The following is a 13,266-nucleotide window of genomic DNA, read 5'->3' as shown; positions in this document are numbered from 1 at the left end:
GGAAAAGCATGAGATGTTCACAATTGACTGTCTTTGGTCAGTTGCCCAAAGCAGATGCTGGGACAAGACTCATATGCAAGCGATTTATTAAGGCAGTGCTTGCAGGGGAGGAGAGTAAGGAAGTGTAGAAAGCAGGACAGGAAAGGAAGAGGAGCCAAGCAAGGTGTAATTTCAGGCAGAGCCCATGGAGGGGAACTTCAGCCTGATCCCACGGGACACAGTGGAGTTCTGAGTTCCATTCAGAGCTCACCCACCTTTCCCATCCTGGGTTCTGCAATCAAGGCCCGGAATTCAGGGTTGTTCTGAGCATAAGACCTGAGGTGAGCAGAGATGTGATCCAACTGTTTTCTCCAATACCCTAAAGAAGAGAAACCCATCCATGGGGACAATTCTTCTGAGGTTTAAGAAGGAAAAAATGCTAGTGTGCAACATGCTTCCTCAGAGAAGTTATTTTTCCTTGTTAAACTCTGTGATGGCTTTTACCCTCTGAGCCTTGACTATGTACTAGAATAAGTTCCATTTTTATTACCAGCTTTTTCTTTTTACACATGAATAGTCATTGAATATTACAGAATCTCAAAATAACATTTTGATTGGGGTGTTTCTCTTTTTTTTTTTTAAATTAAAGTATCACTACTACACAATATTATGAAGGTTTCACATGAGCAACATTGTGGTATCAACATTCACCCCCATTATCAAGTCCCCACCCTACTACATTGCAGTCACTGTCTATCAGCTAGTAATATGATATAGTCATTACATGTCTTCTCTGTGCTGTGCTGCCTTCCCCATGATTTACCTACACTGTGACTGCAAATCATAGTGTCCCTTAATCCCCTTCTCCCTCCATCCCCTCCCACCCTCCCCAACCCCATCCCTTTGGTAACCACTAGCCCCTTCTTGGAGCCTGTGAGTCTGCTGTGGTTTTGTTCCTTTAGTTTTGCTTTGTTTTTATACTCCACAAATGGGTGAAGTCATTTGGTATTTGTCTTTCTCCATCTGGTTTATTTCACTAAGCATAATACCCTCTAGTCCATCCATGTTGTTGCAAATGGTAGGATTTGTTTTCTTCTTATGGCTGAATAATATTCCATTGTGTATATGTACCACTTCTTCTTTATCCATTCATCTACTAATGTACACTTGAATTGCTTCTGTACCTTGGCTATTGTAAACAATGCTGCGACAAACACAGGGGTTCATATGTCTTTTTGAAGCAGTGATCTTCTTTTCTTTGGGTAAATTCCTAGAAGTGGAATTATTGGGTCAAATAGTATTTCTATTTTTACTTTTTTGAGGAACCTCCATATTGCTTTCCACAATAGTTGAACTAATTTACATTCCCACCACCAGTGTAGGAAGGTACGCCTTTCTCCACATCCTCCCCAGCATTTGTTGTTCCTTGTCTTTCGAATGTTGGCCAACTTACAACACTGGTGTAAGGTGATATCTCATTGTGGTTTTAATTTGCATTTCCCTGATAATTAGCAATGTGGAGCATCTTTTCATGTACCTGTTGGCCATTTGAAATTATTCTTTGGGAAAGTGTTGAGATCCTCTGCCCATGTTTTAATCAGGTTATTTCTTTTTTGGGTGTTGAGGCATGTGAGTTCTTTATATATTTTGGATGTTAACCCATGATTGCATAAGTAATTTACAAATATATTCTCAATTGGGGTGTTTTTCTTTTATTCTTCAAAAATTAATCTCACAGAGAGAGGAGCCAAGATGGCAGCATGAGTAGGGCAGCGGAAATCTCTTCCCAAAACAATACATATTTTTGAAAATACAACAAATACAACTACTCCTAAAAGAGAGACCAGTGGCTACAGTACAACAGCCAGGCTACATCTACGTCTGTGAGAACTCAGCATCTCATGAAGGGGGTAAGATACAAGCCGTGGCCCGGCGGGACCAGAGTGCTACCCCAACCCCAGCACCCCGGCAGGAGGAAAGGAGTTGGAGTGGGGAGGGAGTGAAAGCCCAGGACTGCTAAACAACCAGCTCTAGTAATTCATACTGGGAGTGCAGAAACACAGTGCATGGTGTGCTAGATATTAGAGAAACAGAAAAGCAAAATCTGCGAGCAGGTCCCTGCAACTGGCTCCCCTGGGACAAAAGAAAAGTGAGTGCTCTTTGAAGGTCTTAAAGGGACAGGGACCTCACAGCTGGATGGAATCGTCCCGGCACACTCAGCCCAGCAGCTGTGAATCCCAGGGAACTCCAGGTGCCCTAACCCCCTGAGCGGCAGTGCAGCTCTAAAACCACTCATGGCGATAAGCAGCCTGCCAGTCGATCCGCCGGGTGGTGCAGCCCCCGACACAGCAGCACAGTAGCCTGAGGGTGGCCGGGCAAGCCAGCGGTCGCAGTCGAGCAGCCGGGGAGAGGCAGCATGTGTGCGTGTCTGGCCGCACCCCCAGCAGCTGCCCAGAATCTCCTCCCAGCATGCAGCCACCGGGGCAGACCCAAAGGCTGCCGCCGGTGCACAGTTGCCCGGCAGAGGCAGGGGAGCACCGCTCTCACAGGAGAGGACAGGACACCTGGCTCGCCTGCCAGTCCCTGCAGGGCTCTGGGCTACCCTATGGTGACCCCGCCCACGGCAGCTTAGGGGATTAATCCGGAGGCTGCTCCAGGAGTGCAGGCAACCGACACATAAGTGGAGAAGAGCAAGGCGACCAGAAAACAGGAAAGGACATTGTTCTCCCAGCTGACACACATGCTACCTGCCTACATCTACCTCTATCGCTATGAAAAGGCAGAAGAATTTGGTCCAGCCCAGAAATACCAAGACGACCCCTGAAAGAGGGCTGGGGGAGATAGATTTAACCAATCTTCCTGAAAAAGAATTCAAAATAAAGGTCACAACCATGCTGATGGACTTGCAGAGAAATATGCAAGAGATAAAGGATAAAGTTGGGAGGCAGAATACAAAAATAAAACAGTCTCTGGAAGGACTTAAGAGCAGACTGGATGAGGTGCAAGAGACTTTTAATGGAATCGATTTTAGAGAACAGGAATACAAAGAAGCTGAGGCAGAGAGATATAAAAGGATATCTCCAGGAATGAAAGAATATTAAGGGAACTGTATGACTAATACAAATGGAACAATATTTGCATTATAGGTGTACAAGAAGAAGGAGAGAGACAAAGGGATAGAAAGCGCCTTTGAACAAATAATTGCTGAAAACTTCCCCAAACTGGGGGAGGAAATAGTCTCTCAGAACATGGAAGTAAACAGATCTCCCAACACAAGGGACCAAGGAGGACAACACCAAAGCATATAATAATTAAAATGGCAAAGATCAAAGACAAGGACAGAGTATTAAAGGCAGCCAGAGAGAGAAAAATCCATCAGGCTATCATCAGACTTCTCAACAGAAACCTTACAGGCCAGAAGAGAATGACATGATATATTTAATCCAATGAAACAGAAGGGCCTTGAACCAAGAATACTGTATCCAGCATAATTATCATTTAAATATGAAGGAGGGATTAAACAATTCCCAGAGAAGCAAAAGTTGAGGGAATTTGCCTCCCAGAAACCACCTCTACAGGATATTTTAAAGGGAATGCTCTAGATGGAATCATTCCTAAGGCTAAATAGATGTCACCAGAGAAAATGAAATCACAGGAAAGAAAGCAGACCAACCAAATAATAAAAAAGGCAAAAAATAAAATCAACTGTTCACAAAAGCAGTCAGGAAACACAAAAGAACACAGAATAAAACACCTAACATATAAAGAATGGAAGAGGAGGAATAAGAAGGGAGAGAAATAAAGAATCATCAGACTGTGCTTATGATAGCTTAATAAGTGAGTTAAGTTAGACAGATAGTAAAGAAGCTACCTTTGAAACTTTGGTAACCATGAATCTAAAGCCTGCAATGGCAATAAGTACATATCTTTCAATAATCACTGTAAATGTAAATGGACTGAATGCACCAATCAAAAGACACAGAGTAACAGAATGGATAAAAAAGCAAGACCCATCCATATGCTGCTTACAAGAGACTCACCTCAAACCCAAAGACATACACAGAGTAAAAGTGAATGGATGGAAAAAGATGTTTCATGCAAACAATAGGGTGAAAAAAGCAGGTGTAGCAGTACTGGTATCAGACAAAATAGACTTCAAAACACTGAAAATAACAAGAGACAAAGAAGGACATTACATATTGATAAAAGGGTCATCCCAACAAGAGGATATAACCATTATAAGTATATATGCACCCAATACAGGAGCACCAACATATGTGAAACAAATACTAACAGAATTAAAGGAGGAAGTAGAAAGCAATGCATTCGTTCTAGGAGACTTCAACACACCACTCACCCCAAAGGATAGATACACCAGACAGAAAATAAGTAAGAACACAGATGCACTGAACAACAAACTAGAACACTTGGACTTAACAGATAACTACAGAACTCTACACCCAAAAGCAGCAGGATACACATTCTTCTCAAGTGCACATGGAACATTCTCCAAAATAGACCACATACTAGGCCACAAAAAGAGCCCCAGTGAACTCAAAAATATTGAAATTCTACCAACCAACTTCTCTGACTAAAAAGGCATAAAACTAGAAATAAATTGTACAAAGGAAACAAAAAGGCTCACAAACATATGGAGGCTGAACAACATCCTCCTAAATAATCAATGGATCAATGACCAAATTAAAACAGAGATCATTCAAGCAATATATGGAGACTATTGACACTGACAGCATAAAGCCCCAACTTCTGTGGGACATAGTAAAAGCAGTTCTAAGAGGAAAGTATATAGCAATACAGGCCTAGCTAAAGAAGGAAGAACATCCCCAAATGAATAGTCTAAAGTCACAATTATTGAAACTGGAAAAAGAAGAAAAAATGAGGCCCAAAGTCAGCAGAAGAAGGGACATAATAAAGATCAGAGAAGAAATAAATAAAATTGAGGGGAAAAAAATCAAAGAAATCAAGAGCTGGTTCTTTGAAAAAATACACAAAATAGATGAACCCCTAGCCAGACTTATTAAGAGAAAAAGAGAATATACACATATCAACAGAATTAGAAATGAGAAAGGAAACATCATGAAGGACCCAACAGAAATACAAAGAATTATTAGAGACTACTATGAAAACCTATATGCTAAGAAGCTAGAAAACCTAGATGAAATGGACAACTTCTTAGAAAAATACAACCTTCCAAGACTGACTAAGGAAGAAACAGAAAATCTAAACAGACCAATTACCAGCAAAGAAATTTAATCGGTAATCAAAAAACTACCCAAGAACAAAATCCCCAGGCCAGATGGATTTACTGCTGAATTTTATCAGACATATAGAGAAGACATAATACCCATTCTCCTTAAAGTTTTCCAAAAAATAGAAGAGGAGGGAATACTCCCACACTCATTCTATGAAGCCAACATCACCCTCATACCAAAACCAGGCAAAGACCCCACCAAAAAAGAGAATTACAGACCAATATCCCTGATGAACGTAGATGCAAAAATACTCAACAAAATATTAGTAAACCGAATTCAAAAGTACACCAATAGGATCATACACCATGATCAAGTGGGATTCATCTCAGTGATGCAAGGATGGTACAACACCCAAAAATCCATCAACATCACCCACCACATCAACAAAAAGAAGGACAGAAACCACATGATCATTTCCATACATGCTGAAAGAGCATTCGACAAAATTCAACATCCATTCATCATAAAAACTTTCAGCAAAATGGGTATAGAGGGCAAGTACCTCAACATAATGAAGGCCATATATGACAAACCCACAGCCAACATCATACTTAACAGCAAGAAACTGAAAGCTTTTCCTGTAAGATCGGGAACAAGACAGGGATGCCCACTCTTCCCACTGCTATTCAACATAGCACTGGAGGTCCTAGCCACGGCAGTGAGACAAAGAAATACAAGAAATCCAGCCTGGTAAAGAAGAAGTCAAACTGTCACTATTTGCAGATGACATGATATTGTACATAAAAAACCCTAAAGACTCCACTCCAAAACTACTAGAACTAATATCTGAATTCAGCAAAGTTGCAGGATACAAAATTAACACACAGAAATCTGTTGCTTTCCTATACACTAACGATGAACTAACAGAAAGAGAAATCAGGAAAACAGTTCCATTCACAATTGCATCAAAAAGTATAAAATCCCTAGGAATAAACCTAACCAAGGAAGTGAAAGACCTATACCCTGAAAACTACAAGACACTCTTAAGAGAAATTAAAGAGGACACTAACAAATGGAAACTCATCCCATGCTCTTGGCTAGGAAGAATTAATATTGTTAAAATGGTCATCCTACCTAAAGCAATCTACAGATTCAATGCAATGCCTATAAAAATACCAACAGCATTCTTCAACAAACTGGAACAAATAGTTTTAAATTCATACGGAACCAAAAAAGACCCCAAATAGCCAAAGCAATCCTGAGAAGGAAGAATAAAGCAGGTGCCATCTCGCTCCACAACTTCAAGCTCTACTACAAAGCCACAGTAATCAAGACAATTTGGTACTGGCACAAGAACAGACACACATGCCAGTGGAACAGAATAGAGTCAAGATATTAACCCAAACATATATGGTCAATTAATATATGGCAAAGGAGCCATGGACATACAATGCAGAAATGACAGCCTCTTCAACAGCTGGTGCTGGCAAAACTGGAAAGCTACACATAAGAGAATGAAACTGGATCACTGTCTAACTGCATACACAAAAGTAAATTCAAAATGGATCAAAGACCTGAATGTAAGTCATGAATCTATAAAACTCTTAGAACAAAACATAGGCAAAAATCTGTTGGACATAAATATGAGTGACGTTTCATGAACATATCTCCCTGGGCAAGGGAAACAAAAGCAAAAATGAACAAGTGGGACTATATCAAACTGAAATGCTTTTGTACAGCAAAGAACACCACCAATAGAACAAAAAGGCATCCTACAGTATGGGAGAATATATTCATAAATGACAGATCTGATAAAGGATTGACATCCAAAATATATAAAGAGCTCATGCACCCCAACAAACAAAAACCAAATAATCCAATTAATGAATGGTCAGAGGAGCTGAACAGACAGTTCTCCGAAGAATAATTTCAGATGGTCAACAGACATATGAAAAGATGCTCCACATTGCTAGTCATCAGAGAAATGCAAATTAAAACCACAATGAGATATCACCTCACACTAGTAAGGATCGCCACCATCCAAAAGACAAACAACAAATGTTGGTGAGGATGTGGAGAACGGGGGACCCTCCTACACTGCTGGTGGCAATGTAAACTAGTTCAACCATTGTGGAAAGCAGTATGGAGGTTCCTCAAAAAACTAAAAATGGAAATACCATTTGACCCAGGAATTCCACTCCTAGGAATTTACCCTAAGAACGCAGCAGCCCAGTTTGAAAAAGACAGTTGCACCCCTATGTTTATGGCAGCATTATTCACAATAGCCAAGAAATGGAAGCGACCTAAGTGTCCATCAGTAGATGAATGGATAAAGAAGACGTGGTACACTGGAGAACCAAGATGGCGGCATGAGTAGAGCAGCAGAAATCTCCTCCCAAAACCATATATATTTTTGAAAATAGAACAAATACACCTATTCCTAAAAGAGAGACCAGAAGACACAGGACAACAGCCAGACCACATCCACACCGCGAGAACCCAGCACCTCGCGAAGGGGGTAAGATACAAGCCCCGGCCCAGCGAGACCCAAGCGCCCCTCACCCCAGCTCCCGGCGGGAGGAGAGGAGTCGGAGCAGGGAGGGAGAGGGAGCCCAGGACTTCTGAACACCCAGCCCCAGCCATCCACACCGGAGCACAGACACAGTGCGTGCGTGGGGTGCTGGAAACTAGGGAAACAGGACAGTAAGACGTGTGAGCGGGTCCCCACAGCCGGCGCACCCAGGACAAAGAAAAGCGAGTGCTTTTTGAAAGTCTTAAAGTGACAGGGACCCCACAGCTGGACGGAAGTGCCCCAGGACACTTAGCCCAGCAGCGGGGAATCATGGGGTACTCTGGGCACCCGAACCCCTGCAGTGCAGCACGGAGGCCCCTCACCACGATAAACAGCCTCCCGCCTGTTCCCCCTCTGATGCGGCCCCGCCATATTGGAGAAGCAGCCTGAGGCAGGCCATGCCCACAGCAACTACAGTGCTAAACTCCATTAGCGCCGGGCAAGATCAGAAGCCCTGTCTGCACGCAGCTGCCCAGCACAAGCTGCTAGAGGCCGCTGTTCTCCCAGGAGAGGAAGGCCACAAACTGGCAAGAAGGGACTTTCTCTTACCCAACACACGTGCCCAGCTCCCCACAACTATATCTATCGCCATGAAAAGGCAGAAGAAATTGATACAGACCAAGATCACAGAGGCAAACCCTGAGAAGGAGATAGACCAAACCAGTCTTCAAGAAAAAGAATTAAAAATAAAGCTCATAACCATGATGATGGAGCTGCAGAAAAATATGCAAGAGCTAAGGGATGATGTCCCGAAGGAGATTACAGAAATGAAACAATTTCTGGAAGGATTTATAAACAGAATGGATAAGATGCAAGAGGCCATTGATGGAATAGAAACCAGAGAACAGGAACGCATAGAAGCTGATGCAGAGAAAGATAAAAGATCTCCAGGAATGAAATAATATTAAGAGAACTGTGTGACCAATACAAAAGGAACAATATCCACATTATAGGGGTACCAGAAGAAGAAGAGAGAGAGAAAGGGATAGAAAGTGTATTTGAAGAAATAATTGCTGAAAACTTCCCCAAACTGGGGGAGGAAATAATCGATCAGACCATGGAAGTGTACAGAACTCCCAACAGAAAGGACCCAAAGAGGACAACACCAAGACACATAATAATTAAAATGGCAAAGCTCAAGGACAAAGACAGAGTTTTAAAGGTAGCTAGAGAGAGGAAAAATGTCACCTACAAAGGAAAACCCACCAGGCTTCTCAACAGAAATAATACAGGCCAGAAAAGAATGGCATGATATATTTAATGCAATGAAACAGAAGGGCCTTGAACCAAGGATACTGTATCCAGCACGATTGTCATTTAAATATGAAGGAGGGATTAAACAATTCCCAGACAAGCAAAAGTTGAGGGAATTTGCCTCCCACAAACCACCTCTACAGGGTATTTTAGAGGGACTGCTTTAGATGGGAGCACTCCTAAGACTAAATAGATGTCACCAGAGAAAATAAAATCACAGCAAAGAAAGCAGACCAACCAAATACCAACTAAAGGCAAAAAATAAAATCAACTATCCACAAAAGCAGTTAAAGGAAACAGAAAAGAGCACAGAATTAAACAACCAACATATAAAGAATGGAGGAGGAGGAATAAGAAGGGAGAAAAATAAAGAATGACCAGACAGTGTTTAAAATAGCTCAATAAGTGAGTTAAGTTAGACAGTAAGATACTAAAGAAGCTAACCTTGAACCTTTGGCAACCACGAATCTAAAGCCTGCAATGGCAATAAGTACATATCTTTCAATAATCACCCTAAATGTAAATGGACTGAATGCACCAATCAAAAGACACAGAATAATAGAATGGATAAAAAAGCAAGACCCATCTCTATGCTGCTTACAAGAGACTCACCTCAAACCCAAAGACTATAGGAACAAAGAAAGACTAAAGGAACAAAACAGCAGCAGAATCATAGAACCTAAGAATGGACTAACAGTTACCAAAGGGAAAGGGACTGGGGAGAAAGGGAGGGAAGGGAGGAATAAGGGTGGGGGAAAAGAAAGGGGGCATTACGATTAGCATGTATAATGTGGGGGGGGCATGGAGAGGGCTGTGCAACACAGAGAAGACAAATAGTGATTCTACAGCATCTTACTATGCTGATGGACAGTGACTGTAATGGGGATTGTGGGGGGGATTTGGTGAAGGGGGGACCCTAGTAAACATAATATTCTTCATGTAATTGTAGATTAATGACAAAAAAATTAATTAATTAATAAAAAAAGAAGATGTGGTACATATACACAATGGAATATTATTCAGCCATAAGAAGAACATGGATGGAGCTAGAGGGTATTATGCTCAGTGAAATAAGCCAGGTGGAGAAAGACAAGTATCAAATGATTTCACTCATATGTGGAGTATAAGAACAAAGAAAAACTGAAGGAGCAAAACACAAGAAGGCTCACAGAACCCAAGAATGGACTAACAGTTACCAAAGGGAAAAGGACTGGGGAGGATGGGTGCGATGGAAGGGATAAGGGGGCGAGCTAAAGGGGGCAAGATGATTTGCATGTATAATGTGGGGGGGTACGGGGAGGGCCACACAACACAGAGAAGACAAGTAGTGATTCTACAACACCTTACTACACTGATGGACATTGACTGCAATGGGGAATGTGGGGCAAACTTGGTGATGGGGGTAGTCTAGTAAACATAATGTTCCTCATGTCATCATAGAGTAATGATACCAGAATAAAAAATATATATACTTGCAATGAATAATCCAAAAGTAAATTGGGGAAACAGTTCTATTTACAATCGCATGAAATCCAATAAAATACTTAGGAATAAAATTAACAAAAGACGTTAAAACATATACTCTATTACCTACAAAACACTACTGAAGGAAATTAAACATCTAAATAATTGGAAATACACTCTATATTTATGGATCAGAATACTTAACATTGTTAAGGTGTCACTACTCCTGAAAATGATCTACAGATTCAATGCAATCCCTATCAGAATCCCAGCTGGGTTCTTTGTAGAAATTGGTAAGCTGACCTTAAAATTCAAATGGAAACTCAAGGACCCAGAATAACCAAAGCAATCTCGAAAAAGACAAACAAAAGAGAAAAAGAGAAACACTCCTCAATTTCAAAACCTACAGCAAAGCAACAATAATAAAAACAGTGTGGTTCTGGCCTAAAGACAGACATATAGATCAATGCAATAGAACTGAAAGTCCAGAAATAAACCCATGTTATCTATGGTTAGCTGTTTTTTGACAAGAGCTGCAAGATCATTCAATGGGGAAAGAATAATCTTTTTAACAAATGATATTGGGACAACTGGATAGCTACATGCAAAACAGTGAAGTTGCCCACCAAGTTGCCCACCATTTATAAAAATTAACTCAAAATGGACCTGAGACCTAAATGTAAGAGCTAAAACTACAAAACTCTTAGCAGTAAAGACAGGGGTAAATATTTGTGACTGGGTTTGGTAACAGATTCTTAGATATGACAACAAAAATACAAGCAGAAAAAGGAAAAAAACAGATAAAATTTTGACTTAGTCAACACTTAAAATGTTTGTGCTTCATAATACACTATCAAAAATGAAAATACTAAGGGGATTCTGGAAATATGGTGTAGTAGAGAGAGCCTGAATCCACTTTCTCCCACCTCCACAGTGAATCTAAATCTACACAGAGTATGTCACCCTCAAGAGGAATGGAGACCAAAAGTGTCCCATCGATACAATGAGGGACAGAAAGATTACATTTTAAAAAGTTCCAAACGGCAGAAGAGACAGAGATGCTGTAATCATGGGAAGCCCACCCCTGTACAGTGACCAGCAGAGGGGAGAGGAAGGGACATCACTGAGGGATCCAGGAATTGACCTCCTGCCCTGGGGCACAGGAAAAAAGCCTTTAAACAGTTCAAAGTGCAGCTGGACCATAAGTGAGAGAACCTAAGTTTCAGAACTAAATATCTACTACTTGCAAGGAAACTGTTGGAGACAACCAAGGTTCAGAGAAGCTGGCCAGTGCCATCATTTGGACTCCTTTCACACATCTTAGTGCAGCCAAGAGCAGGATCTTGGTGCTTATACAAATCTCAGACTTGGTCTGGACAGCACACTAACCATGTTCATACCCAGGCATGCTTGCAGGAGATCCTGTAGTCCCACCTCATTGCCTGCTGTTGTCTACCAGCCCAGCTCCCATAAGCAAGACCAGAAAGTTCCCTGGCTCACAGGAAGGGTCTACAATTCTGCTATATGGCTGGTGCTGCCAAAGCAACACCACAGAGCACTGCACGGGAATGCATTTGCAGGTCCAGATCCCTGGTCAGTAATGAGACCTGGAGAGCACTGACTCAAAAATTCCCCAGAGCAGTCTCCACTGGCCCAGGGAATGCAGCGGCATATGGGTGAGGAGGCACAGGGAACTCAGCTGGCACCACTTCAGGAGTCATCTGGAGTGTGTACCCAACCTGCTGCTGGCCCCTCACCCACCCCTGCCAGCACAGAATCCACAGGTGTTCACTCAGGAACCCCTCCAATGGTCCTCCAAGGCCACACCCCTGAGACCATGCCCTGGGAGCCCCAACACAGGGAAAAGCCCATCTCATACTTACTTGGTCTCCAGCTTGTCAAAACCATGAGGCACACACAGTCTACATAGGGAAGTCTCCTATATAATACCAATCCTTCAACACCAGCAAAGTTAGCCCTTTCAACTAATTCAAAGAACTGAGCACAGAAAGTCATACAAAATGAGGAGATAGAGAAATATGCTCCAAACGACAGAACAAGCTAAATAGATAAATAAACAGATAGATAGATAGACAGACAAATAAATAAATTAATAAATAGAGAAACAAACAAACAGAGTTAACCAACCAGCCTGGGAAAAAGTTTAAAGCAATGGTTATAAGGATACTTACTGAACTTCAGAAAACAATAATGAACTCAAGGTGGACCCCAACAAAGAGAAAGTCTAAAAAAAAAAAATTGGAGTTGAAAAATTCAATAGGATTAATTAAAAATACACTGGAGGGAAGGAACAGCAGACTAGAAGATGCAGAAGGATGGATCAGTGACTTGGAAGATAGAATAATAGAAAGCACTCAAGCTGAATAGCAGAAGGAAGAAAGAATTAAAATAAATGAGGATAGGCTAAGAGAGCTCTGGGACAACATTAAATGTTCTCTAACATGCATATTATAGGAGTCCCAGAAGGAGGAGAGAGAGAGAAAGGAGTGGGAAACTTATTTGAAAAGATAATAGCTAAAAACTTCCCTAACTTGGGTAAGGAAACAGTCTACAGGTCTTAGAAGCACAGAGAGCTCCAAACAAGATGATCCCAAGGAGGACTACACCACAACACATTGTCATCAAAATGTCAAAGATCAAAGACAAAGGGATAATCTTAAAAGTAGCAAGAGAAAAGCAATGAATTATGTATAAGGGAAACTATATAAGGTTATCAGCTGATTTTTCTATAGAAACTCTACAGGCCAGAAGGGAATGGCATGG

The 13,266-nt window shown here is 41.5% G+C and overlaps 1 protein-coding gene across 2 annotated transcripts in view; it reads right to left on the bottom strand.

The window, feature by feature from the left end:
- Positions 1-13,266, bottom strand: part of DZANK1 (double zinc ribbon and ankyrin repeat domains 1) — a 115,095-nt gene that overhangs the window by 23,681 nt on the left and 78,148 nt on the right. For both annotated transcript variants that reach the window (XM_036892220.2, XM_057502696.1), the window contains one exon: positions 255-358. In XM_036892220.2, coding sequence (XP_036748115.2) covers positions 255-358 — 104 coding nt within the window. The remainder of the gene's footprint in view (positions 1-254; positions 359-13,266) is intronic.

This window comes from Manis pentadactyla, chromosome 5, assembly GCF_030020395.1.
Source record: "Manis pentadactyla isolate mManPen7 chromosome 5, mManPen7.hap1, whole genome shotgun sequence".
In the NCBI taxonomy this organism is placed as follows: domain Eukaryota; kingdom Metazoa; phylum Chordata; class Mammalia; order Pholidota; family Manidae; genus Manis; species Manis pentadactyla.
This window is presented reverse-complemented; position numbering and strand designations above follow the sequence as displayed.